At 52.3% G+C, this 20,025-nt stretch overlaps 12 protein-coding genes across 12 annotated transcripts; 7 read left to right on the forward strand and 5 right to left on the reverse strand.

Moving 5' to 3' along the window:
* PV06_10884 (uncharacterized protein) lies at positions 1-3,041 on the forward strand (the record flags this gene model as incomplete). Its single annotated transcript, XM_016412477.1, has 7 exons — positions 1-161; positions 238-436; positions 500-751; positions 809-909; positions 979-1,322; positions 1,377-2,043; positions 2,123-3,041. The coding sequence occupies 7 exons, from the start codon at positions 1-3 to the stop codon at positions 3,039-3,041; spliced, it is 2,643 nt and encodes an 880-aa protein (XP_016257202.1).
* A 1,145-nt stretch (positions 3,042-4,186) lies between these two features.
* On the reverse strand, positions 4,187-4,857 carry PV06_10885 (uncharacterized protein; the record flags this gene model as incomplete). The annotated part of the gene is made up of 3 exons (XM_016412478.1): positions 4,187-4,240; positions 4,305-4,776; positions 4,832-4,857. The coding sequence occupies 3 exons, from the start codon at positions 4,855-4,857 to the stop codon at positions 4,187-4,189; spliced, it is 552 nt and encodes a 183-aa protein (XP_016257203.1).
* A 41-nt stretch (positions 4,858-4,898) lies between these two features.
* PV06_10886 (uncharacterized protein) lies at positions 4,899-5,321 on the reverse strand (the record flags this gene model as incomplete). The annotated part of the gene is made up of 2 exons (XM_016412479.1): positions 4,899-5,121; positions 5,173-5,321. 2 exons carry the CDS (start codon positions 5,319-5,321, stop codon positions 4,899-4,901), a joined length of 372 nt encoding a protein of 123 aa, XP_016257204.1.
* A 569-nt stretch (positions 5,322-5,890) lies between these two features.
* On the forward strand, positions 5,891-6,109 carry PV06_10887 (uncharacterized protein; the record flags this gene model as incomplete). Its single annotated transcript, XM_016412480.1, has 1 exon — positions 5,891-6,109. One exon carries the CDS (start codon positions 5,891-5,893, stop codon positions 6,107-6,109), a length of 219 nt encoding a protein of 72 aa, XP_016257205.1.
* A 1,082-nt stretch (positions 6,110-7,191) lies between these two features.
* Positions 7,192-8,814, reverse strand: PV06_10888 (uncharacterized protein). Its single transcript, XM_016412481.1, has 2 exons — positions 8,761-8,814; positions 7,192-8,658 (listed from the first exon to the last, which is right to left on the reverse strand). Exon 2 carries the CDS (start codon positions 8,561-8,563, stop codon positions 7,511-7,513), a length of 1,053 nt encoding a protein of 350 aa, XP_016257206.1. The 5' UTR covers positions 8,564-8,658; positions 8,761-8,814; the 3' UTR covers positions 7,192-7,510.
* Positions 8,815-10,223: 1,409 nt separating this feature from the next.
* Positions 10,224-11,643, forward strand: PV06_10889 (uncharacterized protein; the record flags this gene model as incomplete). The annotated part of the gene is made up of 2 exons (XM_016412482.1): positions 10,224-10,398; positions 10,886-11,643. The coding sequence occupies 2 exons, from the start codon at positions 10,224-10,226 to the stop codon at positions 11,641-11,643; spliced, it is 933 nt and encodes a 310-aa protein (XP_016257207.1).
* A 189-nt stretch (positions 11,644-11,832) lies between these two features.
* Positions 11,833-12,929, forward strand: PV06_10890 (uncharacterized protein; the record flags this gene model as incomplete). The annotated part of the gene is made up of 2 exons (XM_016412483.1): positions 11,833-12,391; positions 12,439-12,929. 2 exons carry the CDS (start codon positions 11,833-11,835, stop codon positions 12,927-12,929), a joined length of 1,050 nt encoding a protein of 349 aa, XP_016257208.1.
* An 808-nt stretch (positions 12,930-13,737) lies between these two features.
* PV06_10891 (uncharacterized protein) lies at positions 13,738-14,790 on the forward strand (the record flags this gene model as incomplete). The annotated part of the gene is made up of 3 exons (XM_016412484.1): positions 13,738-14,202; positions 14,295-14,424; positions 14,498-14,790. The coding sequence occupies 3 exons, from the start codon at positions 13,738-13,740 to the stop codon at positions 14,788-14,790; spliced, it is 888 nt and encodes a 295-aa protein (XP_016257209.1).
* An 83-nt stretch (positions 14,791-14,873) lies between these two features.
* PV06_10892 (uncharacterized protein) lies at positions 14,874-15,116 on the forward strand (the record flags this gene model as incomplete). Its single annotated transcript, XM_016412485.1, has 1 exon — positions 14,874-15,116. The coding sequence occupies one exon, from the start codon at positions 14,874-14,876 to the stop codon at positions 15,114-15,116; it is 243 nt and encodes an 80-aa protein (XP_016257210.1).
* A 740-nt stretch (positions 15,117-15,856) lies between these two features.
* Positions 15,857-16,645, reverse strand: PV06_10893 (uncharacterized protein; the record flags this gene model as incomplete). The annotated part of the gene is made up of 1 exon (XM_016412486.1): positions 15,857-16,645. The coding sequence occupies one exon, from the start codon at positions 16,643-16,645 to the stop codon at positions 15,857-15,859; it is 789 nt and encodes a 262-aa protein (XP_016257211.1).
* Positions 16,646-16,838: 193 nt separating this feature from the next.
* Positions 16,839-17,303, forward strand: PV06_10894 (uncharacterized protein; the record flags this gene model as incomplete). Its single annotated transcript, XM_016412487.1, has 1 exon — positions 16,839-17,303. One exon carries the CDS (start codon positions 16,839-16,841, stop codon positions 17,301-17,303), a length of 465 nt encoding a protein of 154 aa, XP_016257212.1.
* Positions 17,304-19,223: 1,920 nt separating this feature from the next.
* Positions 19,224-19,982, reverse strand: PV06_10895 (uncharacterized protein; the record flags this gene model as incomplete). Its single annotated transcript, XM_016412488.1, has 1 exon — positions 19,224-19,982. One exon carries the CDS (start codon positions 19,980-19,982, stop codon positions 19,224-19,226), a length of 759 nt encoding a protein of 252 aa, XP_016257213.1.
* Positions 19,983-20,025: the final 43 nt, after the last annotated feature.

A 20,025-nucleotide genomic window follows, 5' to 3' on the forward strand; every position in this document is an offset into this window, starting at 1 on the left:
ATGCCGAAGAGAAAGAAAACCGCGGCGGAAGTCTTCGATGAAGCGGAGGAGAACGGCTGGGAGCCGATTGCGAACGCCGAGGTGAATGGAGATCCGGTTAGCAGACCTATTGAATCCGGGACGGAGCTGAACTACGATCGAATGACCATCCTCTGGGACGAGTAAGTTCTTCGCCCGCCCAAGGGCCTTGCTGGGCTCTGCTGGGCTCTGCTAATAAAGGTGAACTTTGGGATATAGGTATGCAAGGCGAAACCCTGGTGTTACCCCCTACGATTTACGGTCTGCGAAGCATTTCATGGAGGGTATTGTGAAGGGGAGCAAGACTGGCCTGAGTCTGTGCTACATGAAGCAAAAGTGGACCGACTTTGGCGCCGCTTGGAAGCGACAACCTGGTAACCGAAAGATCCCCCACGAGGTGTCGGAGTCAGTGTACTATGTTCGTATCCTGTCTCTTCGATCCCACTTCACTTCTGTCGGCGAAGCTGAGAGTTCGTATCAGTACATAGAAACGGTGTTGAAGAAAAGGTACCACCTCTCAACCGAACGACGGCAGCCACATTTTATGACGGTGCCCCATTTTATCGTTCTGATCAAACATGAGTGGCAAAAGGATTGGCACCAGTATACACATCCGAGGAGCCTGGTTCAGAACCACGCGGCCTGCATCCTCTTCGTTTACACGCCGTCGAGGGTGGGAGAAATCTTCGAATCCAACATGCGCCGCGGCTCCGGACGAGGGTTACTGTATAAGGTAAGAATATCGTGCCATCCAAACTGGATTGGGCCCGTGCTAACAATTCGGATGTAGGATGTCGTCTTCGTCGTCTTCAAGAATGAGCAAGGAGAGCCGGAGCTCGCCGTGCGGGCCACGCGCGACGCGAAAGGCTTCACCAATAAGCCACACAAAAGGTTGGTTGACCGAAAACTTCCCCTTCTCCGCTTGAAACGAGTATACTTCTGACATTAAGCTTCCCCCAGACCACAGCATGGAATGTATGAGAATATGCAACCGCTGTACGCGAATCCGGTCCTGCCCTTACTGGCCATCGCCCTCGCCGATGGCGCCTTCCAAGATTACCTCACCTTCGAGGAAATCGAGGCGATCCCGGCCCCGGTCGATGGGTCCTTACACCATCTTCGAATTCGGAAAGAGCTGCACCAGGTACCTTTTTTCCGGACCATGTCCCCCGAGGGGCCGACGGGAAGGATTCAACCTGCAGTTTCCTTCAGCACAGGGCTCGTCGGCTTGGGCCATCGAGCCGGGTATAAAGAAAATATCCGGGTTCACGATTTTAGAAGGGAGGTGCTGGTCAAGGCTGACGGTAGATTCTACTCGACGAGAACGCTGGTACGGAAAGTGCTAACCTCGGCCGCAGACAACGGCTACTCGACCGCGGAGAGAATGAAGTTTGCAGGTCACGAAAATTCCGACACCTTCTTCGGCTCATACATGCCTCAAATAAGTACCGTCGACGGGCAATCCAGCTACTGGGGAAAACCCCGCCGTACTGTCTACCTGGAGGGCTTCCGCGGTCTCTCACTGCAGCACCACCCGCAGATGCTGCAATCGCTGCCGGCTAAGGTGCAGGCGGATCTGAAAGGGCGCGCCGACTTCATCGCGCTCAACGAGGAGATCGAGCTCCTCGGAGAACGGATCCGACACCTTTCACTCGTGCACGACAGCAAGCCTGAACGGACCCGTCGGGAGGAGCTGTATTGGCAGAAACGCCAGATGGTGTCGGAAGAACTCAGCAGGTGGCAGGAGATCCAACCCCGGAAGGTCCACCAGGACACCGAAAACGAGGCATCGCCTGTCGCATCGCTCCCCAGCTTCTTCAGCCGTGTCCGGCGGCTGGATCCACCTCGTGACCGTCTGGCCTCCTCTCTTTTTTTCGACGTTCCTCTCCGGAGCCCTGAGGGGCGTGTGGCTCTCCAAGATATGATTACCCTGTGTCGAGAGAACCCTAAGGTGGCCTACCGCCCGAGTCTGCGTCCAGAGAGCGACCGCTGTCCCGTATCGGCGTGCGCGGTCGAGATGGAAAGGCGAGTGACTCCTCCCTCAGGGATGTCTTCAATTCCCATCCAGCCAACGGCGGCTAGCTGACTACGTTGACTTCGACAGCCTCCATCTCGCGGCCCGATGGGATCACATTTACCGATGCCATAAGACCAGTCTCGCAGCCAAACACGGCTCTGCCGAGCTGTGCTTCCAATGTGACGAGTGGATCACCGGCAAGCAGGGTTGGCGCGAGCATTGCCGGCGCCATCTGGACGATATAGAGTCGCTACCAGTCCAGTGGAATCCCCTGATTTTCCGTCAGACCTTGACCGCAGCTGGTCACTGCCCTTTCTGCCTGTTTAACTCGCTACTCCCACCCGACGAGCGGTTCCGTCAGTTCACGAAAAAGCTGCCCTGGCAGCTGCACCTGGACGGGCATTTCGACGGGCTCGAGAAGGACGACGAGCTCGCTCTCGCTTCGAACGAGATAAAGGCGACGCTGTGCCCCGACCCGCGATGCGGCCTCTCCTTCGATGCCGTCGTAGATCTCCAATACCACGCCCAGGACACTCACTGTTACAAGCGGACCAGGTCCAGCATAAGCAAACGACATTGTCGTGCCAAGCGATCGCGTTCGAAAGCCGAAGACCGCTTCATCGCCTTCGCCAAGTCCGTCTACTCTTCTGACGTCCCCGAGGGCAATCACCAGTCCTCCTTTGTCGGGAAGGCCGCGATGGCAGTGACCTCTGATCCTGCTGTCTCATCGAGAGACTACTTCGACACTCTGCTCTCCTCGGCCCACTCGCAGTTGAGTGAGACAACTGCTCCCGTCGGCTCCTGCAGCCGCCCACACCCAGGCCTACTGATCGACCCAAGTCTTTCCGATCTGGCGTTGACGAAACTCGCGTCGCCGGTGGGCCTCGGGGTTTCTTTACCCTCCTCCGAACGCAAGCATAGTTCGACCGGAAACAGTCCATCGGAGTCGGAGTATTGCACGCCAGATGCCGTGGAGGCACCATGGACCATTGAGCTACCGATCTGACCGAGCTAGGCAGTGACGGATGCAACGGAGTCAACCTCTTGTCGATGGTAGTCCCAGCAAAGTATTCGTATTATGGTGGGCAGAATTGCGGACGTTGCCATGATGCAAACTCCCCTAGAGCCTCACACTAGAATGGGCCAGTGGCCAGATCACAGATTGAGAGAACTTCCGTCCATCGGAGCAAACAAAGGAGACAATCCGACAGCAGATAATGCTCTAACTTTCGCCGGCGATGGCGATAAATGTGTTGACCTCGACTGTGATTCATTCCCATCCCATTACACGATCTCCAATGGCGTGGTCGATTCCAGGAGAGGTCGATGTCAACGCCCTGTTCCATCAATATCTATGCTCGCATTCACTCCCGCCCTTGTCCGTACCTGCCCTGCCATCAGACGACAGCGTGAGTCAGTGGAGTGGAGCGACCATTGCTGGAACTGCGCGCAATTCATCTTGTGAGCCGATGCCATCCGCACCCTTAGAGAGACTGTCTGCTGCGTCTGCTGGGTCTCTCAAAACCGGCCCTTTCGCCGCAGAACTTACTCTCCCCGCCGGCGATATCACTCGCATACGACTGCGAGTCGGTCCGCCCAAGATTACGCTTCGCGTCAAAGTTCCAGAAGGCCATCGCAGAATCAAAGTCGCCGAAAGGAGAAGCAAACGTCGTGAGGGAAAGAAAGCAGTATTAACACCGAAGCAACAGAATGGAAGAGGCCGAAAGAAGTCACTTCGTTAAAAGTTAGATCTTTGATTTATACACTGCCCTTATTATCGCGTTAATATCAATATTCGCATCTGGCACAGATCTTTTCAAGGTGTACATTCTTGCGTCGGGAGTTTTTATCTCTGAGGGCAAATGGTTTCTGACAGTGGCCGTAACATCCTAGATTTTGTAGATCCCCTATTGTTGGCTCATATTGCTTCTGGTCTTCGCACCCTTTTTGCTTTAAGAGGTCAGTACAGAAAAAACTCACTTCGGAATAATTTTCGAAGAAGTAAAGAGGTGTAATTCTCTTCTCTGTGACACTTTGGCTTGACGGTGTTCAAGTATCGACGGTCGGGAGAGTGATTCATTTCTGCCGGGCACAATCTTCGTGGCGGTTTGGGGAACTTATGGATAATGCGAGATTCTTTCTTCTCTGGTATCAAGCTTCATCACTTTCGAGAAAGGAAGGAAACCGGTCCGGGGCCACAGTATACTGTGAGAAAACCGGTCAAGAGGTTTGTCCATGTCGGTCTGGAGAATACAGAAGCTTGGCTTACCAGATTTGTCTTCACCGTCGAGTATCCGAGTCTGACTGTGATGATGGCCAGGAAGTTGGCGTTTGAGGCAAGCAAGACTCCAAAGGAGATCGAGATCAAGCTTCTAATATATATGTAGAAGGTCTTCAGCTTCAAGAAGGCCTCACTCCACGAGAATGCCGGGTTGATTTTGTCGGTCCATAGTTTCAGCAGACGGGACTCGGCGGCTGCATTTTCGTCTTGTCCAAGCCACCGCGCGCTTTGTAGAGTCCTCGGAATGACCAGAGCGAGGAATATTCCACATAGAATGGTCAGAGATCCTTCGGTGAAAAAGAGAAATGACCAGCTGTAGTGGCCTGCGTTGTGGATGTGGAACAATCCATAGGCTAGCAGTCCACCAAAAGCGAATGCAATGACCGAGGCAGCATAGAATATCCCTATTCGCGAAGCTAGTTCATTGCGGGTATAGAAGGTGGACAGGTAGACGACGACTCTGCATGTTATCAGGAACGAACCCACACCATGGTGACAAACTTGGGAAAACTTACGATGGCAAGAACCCCGCCTCAAACATGCCGACGAAGAAGCGGCAGGCGAGCAGGCCAGAGAAGTTCTTCACAGTCCCAGTGCAGAGCGAGGCGATCCGAAGCAAATCATCATGATGGATAAGCTGTACTTCGCCGTGGCTCTTTTGGTGGCAAAGGCTCCAACCGGGCCGAAAAGCACAAACGGCACATAATACAGCGACAGTATCAAATTGTACTGATTGCCTGTGAGTCCAATATCCTTCGCGAGGCCGTCGGTCTTCGCATTTCCTAGATTAGAGCGGTCCAGAGAGCTGTCTTGGAGTTAGAGGCGCAATGACGAGGGAGTAGACAGATTCACTCACTTGAAAAGGTAGGTCAAGGACAAGGCAGGGATCAAGCGCCAATCGCATTTCCGCATGTAAGACTTGATGAGGGAAGAGTGCTGATCAACACTCACGACCTCTCCAGTCCCTGGACCAAGGTCGACAGTCTTCTCTTCAGGACCCAGCATGTTGGCTTGTTTAGAATTTTGATCTATGACTATGTGGGAGCACCGGCGCTTCTGAGCAAGACCGGATTTGAATGTCAGTCCTTCAGCCTAGAACGCGAAGAAGAAAAGAACTTGAATGCAGGTTGTCGAAGCGACTGTTCGTAGGGTGATGGCTTGTTGGGAGAGTGGACTTGGTTTATACCCCGCTGTCTTGACATACAGCACCATCCCCCTGAGGTGGCCACCCTTCCAAGATCCAACGTCCACATGACCTCCTCACTGCAGAACACGGCACAGCCGATCTGAAGCGAATCTGGAACACACTTTGTGAATGTGACCGTCCGAGAGCGACGCGGCACAGCCGATCAACAAACCTAATATCCACTTAGTTGCCGGACCCATCAGTCAATATGTTTCTGCTCCGACAAGAGTCCCTTTCCGAGGCTGAGTTAGTACGTGCTCTGAAAGCTTCCTGAGTTCACATGAAATTCTTTTTCTATGCCGCGAAAACGGAAGGCAGGCAGTCTCGTTCCTCAAAGGGTTCACCTGTCGCGTTACACAAAGAGTTAAACCCTGGCTGTCTCTTAGACATGGTCCCTCGACCCTGCGTGGTCTTCGGTGCCGGTGTGATCGGCCTTTCAACCGCTCTTGAGCTGAAACGCCGTGATGCATCGGCTCGAGTCGTGATTCTTGTCAAGTATTTTCCTGGAGACCGAAGCATCAAGTACTGCTCTCCCTGGGCAGGTGCCAATTGGCTTTCGACAGCTACAGACAATGGGCGGAAAGAGGAATGGGATGCAGAGACTTAGAGACGTTTCGGCAAGCTGGCAGACGAAGTGCCAGAGGCTGGTGTTCGTCGCATGGATATCCGAGCCTTTTTTGACCGACCTGTTGAAGAGGCCGGTGTTCTGAGCCAGGGGGACGCGAAAGTTTGGTACGATCGACTCGTTGGCGGCATCAGGAATATTGCCAATGAGCAGCTTCCAGTGGGAGGTGTTTTTGGCATGGTCGTGCCAACTTTCATGCGTGACACTCAGGCGTACCTCGCATGGTTTGTGCTGCATTCGAAATGGAGAAAATGGATCTCTCGAACCGACGACGTGCTAGGCTCCATGTGCAGTGTCGTAAAGCAGGCATTGAGATGCGCCGAGCGGCATACTCTGGCATTGATGAGCTCTTCAAGGAGAATTCTGCAGATGTATACTTCAACTGCTCGGGACTGGGATCATATTCCCTCAAAGGGGTAGTGGACAAGCAACTCTACCCAACACGTGTATGTCTTCCTATGACCGAGTAAAGTTCATCAACGCAGGACTAAAATCTCTTCCGATAGGGACAAGTAATGCTGATTGAGACACCGCCGGGTCCCTTGAATTGCATGTACTTTCGCTCGCCTAGGCGAGTGGATAGCGATACCATATACGTTTTCCCACGACAACGTCGCGGCGGAGTTATCCTAGGCGGCTGCCGGGTTGAAAACGATTGGAATGGCGAGGTCATTCTAGACTTTGCAGAGGATATAAAAAGAAGATGTTGCGCTCTTGTCCCTGAGCTTGGTAAACCCGAAGACCTCAAAGTCATATTCCACGCCGTAGGCTTACGACGTACGTGATGCTGAAAATAGTACTGGAAGTTTTGAAGCTGACAGACCGCATAGCAAGTCGAAGAGGTGCTCCCCGCCTCGAACCGGAATTCATTGACGGACATCTGGTCATCCATACTACGGCGCTAGCGGTGCTGGCTGTCAAGCTTCTTGGTAAGATCTACGTGTCACTCACTGGAAAGCGGAAAATGGCTGACATTTCATCTTAAACAGGGGCATGGCAAAGCATGCAGTGGACATATTTTTTTGATCAATCTGGAGCAAGGTTATAAGCATTTAGAAACCTACGTCGATTGCTAGGCCTAATGTATTCATCGTTTTCAATCCCGAATTTCTGGAAACAAATCGTCCAGAGGGTCGTTGAGTGGGAAGGTGCCTACATCCAAATCTGAAATACCTGCGTAGTCCAGTGGTGGCCCCATGGATAGATTCATACCCAAAACATTGGACCCCCGTTTGCATGCATCTCCTCCCACAATTTCTGGATGTAATGCTCCGTTTGCTCTCGACGTAGCGCGGAAGACTCTGAAGTCGATTGAAGCGTAGCCCTGACCTTTCTGACCAGCGAAGCGTCTGCATCTCCAGGCTCCGGAACCCCGTTTCCAAACTAGAGGGGTTCTTCGCTGTGTGGACGTCTTGCAGACGAGTCCCTTGTGGCGAGATTTACATGTTCAAATTCAATTTCGGGTTTCTTGTATGCTGCAGCATACACGAGGTTCAAAAGTTCAATCGTTTCGCACCATGTCTGCGCGATCTTCCAATCATCCTTCCACAAGTCGATCATTTGGGCAATCTGTTGTACTTTCATTTTCGATGAAGGGATTTGTAGGCCATTATCAGGAAACTCTGCCAGCTGCTCTTCTGCAAAGTAAGCGTGCCACAGGAAAATACCGGCAGCTGTGACCAGCGCAACGCCGCAGAATGGTGTTCTCATGTACGCACGGTCGACCTGGTCTCCACCAAACATGTGAATTGCGATGCTTCTGATTTCTTCAGCATGGAAAAGGCACGTCGATATCATGTACTCGTCGGTTTGGCTAAGACGTGTGCTTGGCATGGCCGATGCCTGGTGAGCAGTTGGTTCTTCGGCAACTCGCAGGAGGGAGTCCTGACCGATTTGTGGGAGATAGTCTTGATGAGCAAGGCATGCTGCTTGATTGAGGATGAACAAGTGGGTGGCGAAGAGGCAGCCAACTCCTAGTGCCCGGTGTGTTGCATAATTTTGCAGTGACCATTTCAACCTTCTCGGGAGGGCCATAATCAGACCTTTGGTCAGTTGTTCAGACTGATAGAACTCGTTTTCCCGATCGAGAGCCGACGTCACTGATGTAAGTCGTGTACCAGTCGCAAAGTGGTGTGCCATTTCACCCCAGGCTTCGATGCTCTTGACTGTCTGAGCCAAGAGGTTGCGAGTACCAACTTCCGCCGAGAAGTCATGCAGGGTTGGGCCGGGCATCGCTTCCTCAAACAAGAATGCATCCTCGGGACACGGAAGTTGGATTGTGAGGGAGTCCCGGGGTATGGCGTAGCGCCTAGAAGAGACCAGTGCGAGCAGTCGATCGACAATAAAACATGTCCACATAATACGACGTCTAGTCTCCCGCTCTAGAGGAGTCTGTCGGCCATGATATTCTTTGCCAAGGCGCAAAGCTTGAGCCATTCGAATGGAAAGACCAGCATAAATCCAAGCCTTGATGATCCTCGAGCAAAGCAGTTCACTGTATGCAAGCAAAAGGTTTGCTTGAGTCGTGGCGACTAATCCAAATCGTTAGATTATCGTTGGCAGTCTCGAATGGAAATGATCCGCGCGGTTCGCGTAGAACTACTGCTACCCGAGGAATAAATCAGCAGACGTACCGAAGGGACAATCTGAAGTGTCTCGTGAGTAACGCTGTGCAACCGCAGCCAAACGAACAGAGAGCTCCGTGGGTCTGTCGAACATGAAATGTTTCGCGGACTGCTCCGTAGAAAGGTTTAAAGCTGCAAGGGTGCCTATGGCGTAGAGCAGAAAACGCGACAATTGACTGGCCGGACTCATCTCTAAGGAAGGGTGCATCACACTCTGGGATATCAAACCATAGCCTGGGAAAGAAAAGAAGGCATTTATCAAGAAGGCAGCTTACTGATCGCTGAGGTCGTCTGGAGCTGCTGCTGGAGAAGCATTGAACGAGGCTGGGAGTGCCGCACTGGTGTGAATGATGCTGTTCAAAGCCGCGGAGTTGCTATCCACGGCAGGCCATTCACATGTTTTACCAAGGCGTAGGCAGTTCCGGCAAGTGGGATATTTCCATTGCATTTCGTTTTCCTCTGTCGACTGTGGTACTCCGTCAGACAAGACTTCAGAAAGTAGGCAGTTAAGTCAATTGAGCCAGATCAGTCTGACTTGACACCATTTTGAGAGGTAAATACTGTACCATTGGACGCAAGCAAGAAGACTTCGCCGCGGACTCGACAAGCCGCTCATGACAATTGCAAAGTTGGCGCGTGCACGTCCAAAAGATAAGTAGTCTGGGTGTCGGACGTAGCAATCAAGCACATGGGGAGCAGAGGTCAGAGACTGAATCGATGACTGACGGCTGATAATTGATGAGTCTGGAGTTGTATCAGTCGGAACCCGCAAACAGATGGTTGGGCTAGTTAAGCCCATCTGGGAATAGTGTAAGGTAGTGATTTTGCGCCGACGTCTTCCTCGACTTTTGCCGTCCAGAAGACCGTGATGCATAAAACATTCAGGTGTCTTATCGCCGGTTGTCATCAATTCTGAAACGTCGAACGATATCAGGGTTATGCCTTGAGTGCGTCTCAGGCCGGCAGTCCATCTTTTTGACGTTGTTGCGGAAACAGTGCCTGGAGGCTGTACTTTTGCAACCAATTGGCCATTCCACTGGTTCAGCGCTTTGTCGAAACACAACGCCATTCACGAAGATATCATCAGCCTTCAAGCTAGAGATAGTATGACTCCAAGGTATCAAGTGATTCCGTTCCCGGTCACGAGATGGATGGCAACTGTTGTTTGTTTTGCTTGCTGCTCTCACTGCACTTGTACGCACCAGAGCTGGAGATAATGGCTGGACAAGTTGATCACAATGGCACTATGTTGATCCCTGAAGGTCTTTCAGAGACAGCAGACAGATACTCTGACCCGAGAAGACCGCTTGGTAGTGCTGATCAACCATGACCCAGGTTAGAATCTCGAACTGACCAGGGGTCAAGCTTGCCACCTCACAGTTTTCACATAGTGTCATCGCCATAAGATGTAGGCTTAAAAGTGTTTCCTTGACACCATCAGCCTTGTCACGGACAGTGTGTTGCAATAAGCAATGAAGAAAGGTGGTCCTGTAAGCGCGGTGTCCGACGTACAACATTTCTGGGTGGATGCATGCTGCGTGGACGAAGAGGATCATACAGAGCTTGCTGAAGCAATTGCCTCAATATTCGCTGATATCATCATGCTGGAAAGTGTTATGGTGTACCCAGCATCTGGCAGACGTGTCGGTAGGTAGGGCATTGTTGGTAAGGACAAAACCTGACGATTGGCATTTGGCGAACAGGACCGTCTGCAGGCACTACCGCAGTAAAGTTGGGGGCTGAATGATTAGCTGTCTAGGCAAAATTAGGCTCACCAGGGCACCATGTAACTAAGCCTCACGAAGCGTTAGGTATGTACAACAGTCTTCCCCCACGCGCAACGGTCGCATGCGCCATTGGTACAAAGTGTCCCTTCTCTCGCTCTCGCTGACTTCCCCCAGCAGAAGACCAGTCAACAACACCACAATAGATCTTCCCACTTGAACGATCTTCCATGAAAGTCATGTCTGAGTACTTCACCACATCGCGTCCCTCGGCAACCGGTCATCAATATAAACTATGAACCTCACCTCCTCAAACACCACACTCTTTTTCCTCCCATGCACTCGCTTATGAAGCAAGGCTTACGCTGGGTCCCGCCCCTCGCCTTACCCTCGTCCTGACAAAGGACAAGATGACAGATCCTCGAATGTCCTTAGACCTCTCGCAGTCCGAATCCGAGTCTCACGGGTCCAAGATGACCTCGATCGGTTTTCCTATCCAGGAGGTCGTCCAAAAGAGTTGGAGCAATGGGATGACGAGCGCTTCTTCCCAACCCCTCCAATACAACCGACGGCCAACGATCCTTTGAGTAACACCATACACCAGAACAATGCTCTAGCCTTCCAAGCAAACCAGCAGGCATTCTCGGACAATGCCCAGCTATCAACCTCTCCGGAAAGTTCTGTTGCGGTACATCATGACGCCGCCCTACTCATGAGCGGTCTGCATATCAAAACCGATGTCAATGCCCTCCATCGGGTGAATTCTGTTCAATCGATAGAGTCCGAGTCGCGAATACGATCCAGTACTTCTGCTTCAAGTCTTCCCTTCCGAGTGCCCAGTATCCGAGCACATTTACATTCCTCTGCCGGCTCTGTTTCACCTGGCACGACTATATCTTCGCCGCAGATCGCGGCTATGGTCGACATCACACCGCTTCCATCTCCAACTACAGGCACATTCGAAATGCTGAGGCCAATCTCAAGGACAAGGTCTCGAGGCTCTTCCATGTCGTCTCTGAGATCCTTCAAGCTGGATATGAATCCTCCAGCCTATCCCGTTGCTAGCTACAACCTGGGCAATCTATCACCAACCTCACCTCGTCGCAGGGGCTACCCGGCCTCATTTCGCCTCCGAGATCGAATGACTCGGATGGTCGGAGACCTTTAGTCGAAGAAATCCACGCTAGGAGTGCGAGTGACTATGTTCCAGAGGCACTAGCTATGCCAAAACCTCGACATGTCGTCGTCAGTACTGGAACTCCGTCCGACCTCAACCAGTCAGCCTCAACCATGCACCGTGAAGAGTTCGTGGGTCCTCGTGGAAGTATAGCGGAGCCTCTTGAGCGAGCCCAGCTGCATGCTGAAGTCGTGCATAAGATGGAAACGACTCATGAGGACGAATCCCCCTCAAACGTCCGAGGCTCGAGGTCTTCCACGCCAGAAGCATCTTACGAAGCCATTCGTGAGTTGGGACAAGGAACGTTCAGCAAGGTCTACCTGGCTGTACGCTTTATCCACAAGGATCGCAAGGACAGTGTTGATTCCCGACAAGACAGCGTCAACATGGCTGGGCTTATGGCCCGATCGCAGACTGGTCGCGGTCAAGGTTGTCGAACAAGGCCCAGCCGGCGGAGCGAATGCAGAAAGAATCGAGGTCGGTTTGCAACGAGAGATGGAGATCTTAAAGTCGATACGACACCCATCCTTGGTTCATCTCAAGGCATTTGGCAAGGACAGAGCCGGTCGAGCACTTTTGGTAATGAACTATTGTCCAGGCGGAGATCTATTCGAGGTTGCAACGAAGTACCAAGAGGTTTTGGTGCCGACACTTGTCCGAAGAATCTTCGCGGAACTCGTTTCGGCGGTGCGGTATCTGCACCAGAAATTTATTGTCCATCGCGACATCAAGTTGGAGAGTGGGTATATTTTGAGCCTTATGTGGTGCGCATACTGATACGTTCAGACATCCTGCTTAACATTCCGGTCCGCGTTCACTCGAATGTTCCGAACTGGCAGACACTAGATCGAGCTGTGGTCATATTGACCGACATGGGTCTCTCACGTCGGATCCCTGAGCCGCCGGAAAGTCCATTGCTCACAACAAGATGTGGAAGTGAAGATTATGCGGCACCTGAAATTCTCATGGGGCAGCCTTACGATGGGCATCAAACGGATGCATGGGCGCTGGGTGTTGTTTTGTATGCATTGATGGAAGGTCGGCTTCCGTTCGATCCAAACCTGGAACTAGAGGAGATCCAGCCACCCTTCGAGCACGAACGCCCCACAGAATTGCTCGATGTGAGTAGGCATGGGTCAAGTATGGCGATGAAGACGGCGACTGGGATGCGGAAAAGGGTCGTGACTTCGAAGGGGCTCAGCATGCGTGGATGGACTTTTGAAACACAGCACACGACGAAAGCCACTGGCAGAAGTCCGAGAGATGCCTTGGGTTAAAGGCGGCATCAATGTCGATGGTGGTCTTCGATGGGTCGAAGAGGAACTGTAACAACAGCAGCAGGGGACTGGAATCCTCCTTTCATGGCTGAAAGGAAACAATTCGTGTTTCAATATGGGCTACAGACTGGGACAACTATAGAAGCCTGATTGAGCAGGATGATACCTTTCTCCAAGCAGGCGTGCCGGAATATGCGTCTCTGCCTACGAGTTACCATCAAACCTGCCATCTTGCCGTTGAGTTCTTTGTATGTCGAGCCGCGTTGGGGCTCCCCGAAGATATCCCTGATTATTTTCTTCCTGATTGGCTGCACAATCCCTCGGTCCCAATTATTCGCTTTCCTGCATATTTGGCGGGAATTTTTGGAGAAAGATCGCCTGCGCTGAAGCGGCAGCGTCTGCAGCATCTTCTCGCAATTGCTTTCGTGACCGAGAATCGCCTCGAGGCTGGGAGCGTTGGAAGAGAGGAGAATTGTAACTCACAGATTCCTAGATTGAATCTGCTTCGAGCGAGTCTGTACCGTAATTCACCGCATTTGTTGTCGAGCTCACAATATCAGACACACACGCACAATGAAAGCTTCGGCATCCTTCAGAAGTCTACGTCTGAGGCAAAGTTGTCTCGGCCGTAATATGTATGCTGCATCTTGCATGCTTGAGAGGCCATATACTGACTCTGTCGTAGTCGCTCATTTTCGTCCTCATCCCGCAGTCGTGACGGACCTTCAGACGAAAATGGGGACATGAGATACAGTTTACAGTCAAGAGAAATCATCGCAGACTCGATAGAGATGGTGATGCAAGGTCAATGGTACAACGCCAACATCTCCATACCGGGTTGCGACAAGAACATGCCAGGCGTTATTATGGCAATGGGCCGCGTGAACAGACCCTCGATAATGGTCTACGGCGATTCAATAGCACTGGGATGCAACCGAACCCAAAACACGCCGACATCGACATCGTTTCCGCCTTCCAGACCTATGGTCAATTCATCACGGGCGAGATCAACGAGGAACAACGCTTCGACATCATCCGCCACGCGTGCCCAGGCTCCGGTGCTTGCGGCGGCATGTACACCGCCAACACGATGGCATCAGCTATCGAGACGTTGGGCATGACACTCCCCCGCAGCTCGTCGAACCCAGCCGTGTCCAAAGCCAAACAACTGGAGTGCTTGGCTGCAGGCGGTGCAATCAAGAACGCGCTCAAACTCGACCTCGGACCTCTCGGCATCATGACCCGCGAAGCCTTCATGGACGCCATGGTGGTGGTCATGATCACAGGCGGCTCGACCAACGCTTGCTGCACTTGATCGCCATCGCCGATGCGGTCGGAGTCAAACTCACCATCGATGATTTCCAGCGAGTTACCGACAGGACACCGTTCCTCTCCGACCTGAAGTCATCGGGGAAGTATGTCTTCAATGGCCTCCACAACATCGGCGGCATCCCCACGCTCCTCAAGTTCCTGATCAAAGAAGGCGTGGTCAAGCGTAAGGTATGACGATCACGGGCCAGACACTGAAGAAGAACGTCGAGTCCGCACCAGACTTCCCGTCGGACCAGACCATCATCAAGCCATTCTCCCAGCCGATCAAGGAGACAGGCCACATCCAGATCCTGCGCGGCAGCCTCGCGCCGAGAGGCTGCGTGGGCAAGATCACGGGCAAGGAATGTTTACGGTTCGTCGGCAAGGCCAAGGCCTACGACGCGGAGGATTTGTTTATGAGGCACTCGAGCGCGGCGAGATCAAAAAGGGCGAGAAGACGGTCGTCGTGATCCGGTTCGAGGGTCCCAAAGGCGGGCCAGGCATGCCGGAGATGTTGAAGCCCAGCTCCGCCATCATGGGGCCGGGCTAGGCTAGGACGTCGCGCTCATCACCGACGGCCGATGCATCGGCGGTTCGCACGGGTTTTTGATTGGCAATATCGTGCCCGAGGCCATGGAGGGCGGGCCTATCGGTTTGGTGCGCGACGGCGACGAGATCGTCATCGATGCCGAGACACGCCGTTTGGATGTGAGCGTCGACGAGGCCACGCCGGCGAAACGCCATGAGGAGTGGAACACCAACAAGCCCAAGCCGCGGTACACGAGGGGCGTGCTGGCCAAGTACGCCAAGCTGGTGGCCGATGCCAGTCACGGATGCATCACGGATCGTGAGGAGGTTGTGAGCTTGCATGCTTGAGGACGAGAACCTGCCACTAGTGCGGCGGGATTCGCGAGGAGCTGGAATATGCGAGGGCGGGGCGGCATCTGGAATATTGGGAAGGGTGCGAGTTCTGGCCGGCCTTGGATAAGGAGGGTGCGACGGGCTCTGAGGACTATAGTACGCCGGGCGCTGTACAGCCGCAAAGACGGGGCGTTTTAGGCGGATTGTCCATCAACACTGAAGGCTCGCATTTGTTCTCGAAGCAAACCTTGGAAAGTACACCAACATGCACACGGCGCCAGCAACGGCCTGGGATGTGAGTGGTCGCTCTTGTTTGGGATGTTCAGTCAGCGTTTCGGCAGCAGACGAATTGCAGTATGCAAATAAGGGTCACGGTACCGAGCCGTCCATTGGTTCTTGAAAGCGAAGACTGGTAGAAGGGTCCAGGCATAGATACCTTACTTGATGCTTAAGAGAGTGTTTGCGTCCGCGCCCGATGTTAAGGTAGTTTAAGCTGAGCCTAGTAAACGATATCTACTATACTATACCATCACCCTAACAGCTTTGAGATGGTAACCTACATGTCCCAAATCGGGCGAGGTCAGAGTAAAACAAAAAATCGAACCAGCCCACTCTGCTTCACTCCTCTACTGTTGGATAGCCGATTACTAGGGAGTCTTTCACCATACGGTGACCTGGTGACACCTGGTGACTGAAGATGGTCCCAAATGTGATATCGGCATCACCTCGTTCAGCCATCTTTCTCTGAGTCGCCCTCAGGCCTTTTCAATCTGTTGGACAGGGATGACATCTTTTCCAATTTCGACGGCTTCCTGATCTGAAAGCTCCAGGGCGTTCTCCGGGTGAGTATCCAGCCTCATCACGCGAATGGCATTGACTCCTGACAGCGCGTCTGGTCCATCGAAGATCTCAGCCACTTCTTCTGAAGCTCGGCCCACGGTCTCCGGGCAGAAGAAATAGATGAAGGTGAGGTGCACGGCGATGAGGACGCACCAGACGATATAGTACTTCCACTCCAGAGCCCCCATGGCCACAGGGTTGACAAACGCGTTGTAAATGCCCACCAGATTGCTGCTCAACTGGTAAAGCATGGAGGCCTTGGCTCGGAGAGTATAAGGCACAACTTCCATGATGTAGGTGGGTGAAATGTGTGCCACCATGTGGTAGCACGCCGTGTATATGAAGATCATCAAAAGGACGGCGGCGGCGTATCCCTTTTGTTTGAAGTCCTTTTCCTGGTTGATGGCGGAGCAGATGGTCCAGATGATGTACGAGACTCCCATGGATACCATGCCGGTGAGGTACAAACGACAACGCCCGGCCTTGTCGATCAGCAAGGCAGCGGCGCAGGCAGAGAGAAAGCTCCACAGAGACAGGCATACGTTGAGGATGAGCTGGGTCTTGTGGTTTGTAATGCCAATGGAGTGGAGGACAATGGCCAAGTAATAGGAGATGAGCGCATTTCCGGACCACTGGAGCATCGCGAGGATGTAGAGGGCGATCAAGAGCCGGTGGCGATTCCCTTTGGTCGCCAGCCATTCCATCTAGCGGGATTTCTTCTGGACCTTTTCCATTTCCAGAGTCGCCGTGATCTCCGCTATGCAGAACTGGACCAACTCGGAGTCGGAGTCGCCGTCGGCGTAGTACTTGGCAAAGATATCTCGGGCCTCCTTGCCACGGTTCACAACCTGTTACTTGGCCCCATGTTTACAACCTCTTCGAGTGTCGGCAGTTCTCATGCAATTCTGGCAGACACTGCTGGGTGGACACTATCGGCAAAGTCCACCGCCAGTTGAACACGCCTTTGCTCAAAGAATTGGTTCAGTATCGTCAGGATGGGAATACTCTCGACAGTCAGATGTCCCTGAACTTCTCCAGGAAAAGATTCGTCTCGAGGACGAGCAACGACGAAATCGTAAGAGGAAAGCAACAGCAGCATCGTCACAAGGATATCCTCCTGTCAACATCACCAACGTGATACCTAATCATGCCGAGCCTCCTTTGCCACAGTCCTCACAAACAAAGAGCCAATTATCAATCTTTTGTCCAATAGCAGTGAGCGCTCTGGACATCCCCGGCTATCGTGACGACGCAGTCTGGGATTACGTTGAGTACCTACAAGGCAAGGTGCGTAACCATAGACATCGAGAAGAGTTCCAAAAGGCCGGCAGTATCGAGTTGGACGAATTGCTGGAATCTTGACCAGGTTTAAAAGGAGCATAGTGTTGACTTCTCACTGCGCGAGAGATAAGGCTGGCGCCGGCCACACAATCCATCAGAGATATTCCCGCATTTGTGAAGCACCGAAAAGTTGACGACCATTGAGACGAAAATGTGACAACAGGCAAAATCCTCCAACCCATGGCGAGGAGGGGCGGCGATTGTTCTGCCGATATTAAGAAGAGGTCTGGTAAGCAAACAATCGTTTCCCGACAAGGTTCGTTCCCTGGCGAGATCGATGCCAAGGAAAGATCGTTCTGCGTAGCTTGCGTCGCAGTAGCCGGACATCAACGACTCAGGCATATCGAAGCAGAAAAGACGCTGGCAGCCATTTCGCACAACTAAGCAAGATATACTTCTTGTGTCGAGGAATTGGGATAGAGCACTCCGTACGGTAGATGTAGCTACGCTGCCAATATTTGTGGCTGAAGTGGGTGCGTTGTAGATAGGGCACGGATCGACCGGGCGAGTGCGTAGTGCCCGAAAACCTTCCCCTCAGAATCAAAGGTTGTCGACAAAAGTCGAGAAATCCACGAATCATCAGACCATGACATCTTATGCCAATCTAACTGTGGAAGCCACTTAGCACCGGTGGCTGGGATCATCCTTGCTGATCCATAAAAAGTATGGGAGAGGCCAGGGTCCAAGCTACCATAGAACGATGGTTTTGGCGGTTTTGGCGGTCTTCTTGCCGTAGTTGATCCAATATTGTCCGAAGCTGTTTCGTTATGGTGTTTTTGTCCGAATCTCGAAGTTGTGGCCAGATGTCTTGCCGGTTGTCCTCTTCACAATGCTCCATGATGAGGAACACGTCCTCGTCTTCCCCATACATTGCCCGCAGCCGTGGAATGCGAGGGGAAGGCCAGTGTGCACGGAGAAGAATTAGGTTGTGTCCTTCTCAGATCTTGGTTCCCGGCCCATATTTGAGAACGTAGTGCACACCCAAAGCCTTGACAGTCTGGGTAGAGCGCTGATGCAATGTAGTGCTGGACGCTCGAATCTCCGGCGTAGTAGGAAGTGGAGCTGGGAGTCGATCTGATGCGACATATGGGGGTTTTGGAGGAGTCCAGATTACGACGAGAACGTGTCTTGAGTAGTGGTGAAACCCCTTTCCCGGAAAGACCGCCGCCTTTCGTTGCTTCTCGTTTTGAGTCTTTTCACAGAGCGCAGCGGCAGCAGGTCCCGAGTGTGTAGCCTCTGGACTCAGAGGACAGACACACTGAGTATGGTGTACTGTAACGGTGGCAGATCCAAGGGAGATATCCTTCAGACATTAGTTGCCTGCGTTGGGGACTTCCGCATTTCACCTCGACCCGCGTCGGAGAAGATAACGGCGCAGAAGGAAGAAAGGATGGGAAGATAAGAATAACACCGGAGGTCACCTGACTGCATCACTAGAGTATCTATGGTCTACAGTAGCCGGAGACATGCGGACGCTTTTTCCGCAGACTATACCAGAAGGAAAGCGGGAAAGTGAATCACCAAGGTTGTAGGCGAGAGTGAGTGAGGATTAAAAGTGATCGGTAGAGTGCTTCATCGGCGTCTCGTAGATCCATAGTTATATGAATGGCCCCCTGGGTAGTGCCGTGATCCGCAGATGATTCCCCAAGGCACAGTGGAAATAGCGGACTCGGAGGAGGCTTGGTGAACTGCTAGGCGGATGTTGACTTGACAGAAGTATTCGGGGGCACTTCCTTAGAGTCTAGGAAGCTCGGTCCGTAGTCATCTGTAACTCCTGACTCCGAAAGGTGATGGCTTTCCAGACCTTGCGAAAGTTCAGATGAGGCGAATTGTAGTTTGGATGCTTTTGAGAGTTCAAATCTGGTAATAGGGTCAATATGACTTTGCGCCGATCCGACCTTTCAATCTCTAGAAGTTCTCTGGAAAGGTAAATACCGAGTCTCATCTCTTCTTTGGCTTCTTGAATGCCGCTTGGGTTGATGTCTGCGTAACAGAAGTTTCTGGTGTCACTTCCTGCGGATTGAGGATCCTAGGTTCGTCGTCATCTATAGCGCCTGGCCCCGAAAGGTCATGGCTTTCCAGACCCTGTGAAAGTCGTGTTGATGGAGGAATAATTTGCAGATCCGATTCCTCGCAGACTTCAAAATGTATATCGGGTTGTATTGCGTCGATTGCTGAGCAAAGCTTTTTGAAGTGAGCAGGCATCCAGGTATTGTAGACACTCTTGGTAAATCTGTATGCGGTCCATTTCTCTCTCCCGTCCATTGCAGTAAAGATGAACTCATGAACAGGATGACGGTAGAACGAGGTCTTTGTACCCTCAATCACAATATAATGGCCATAAATCCGAACGGATCGGTGATCGTGCGAGATAGAAAACGCGAGGATCTGGCGGTGAAGCTCTCTCTCCCGTTTAACGAGTCGGAACAATTCCAAAACTCCTCGAACCGCGAGCGTCATGCTGTGAGCATCCTGTCGATCTGCCACGTCGAGCGCGGCCGCTGCGCACTTCATCTCGCTCGACAAGAAGGGAAAGTACATGTACCAGGTGCCCATGAAAAAGGAGTTGTCGAAGAGGTCGCCTACGAATGGCTGAATCTGAAGTTGATCTTCTGTGAATGCCGAGAAGTTTGAACCCCACAGAATAGTCTGGTTGAGGTCGTGTCTTGATGATTGGGATAGAACTATTCCAGCCCTCATTGATTCTCAGTCAATTTATCGAGATGTTGAGCACCGAATGTGG

Source organism: Exophiala oligosperma, assembly GCF_000835515.1.
Source record: "Exophiala oligosperma strain CBS 72588 unplaced genomic scaffold supercont1.16, whole genome shotgun sequence".
NCBI classification, from domain to species: domain Eukaryota; kingdom Fungi; phylum Ascomycota; class Eurotiomycetes; order Chaetothyriales; family Herpotrichiellaceae; genus Exophiala; species Exophiala oligosperma.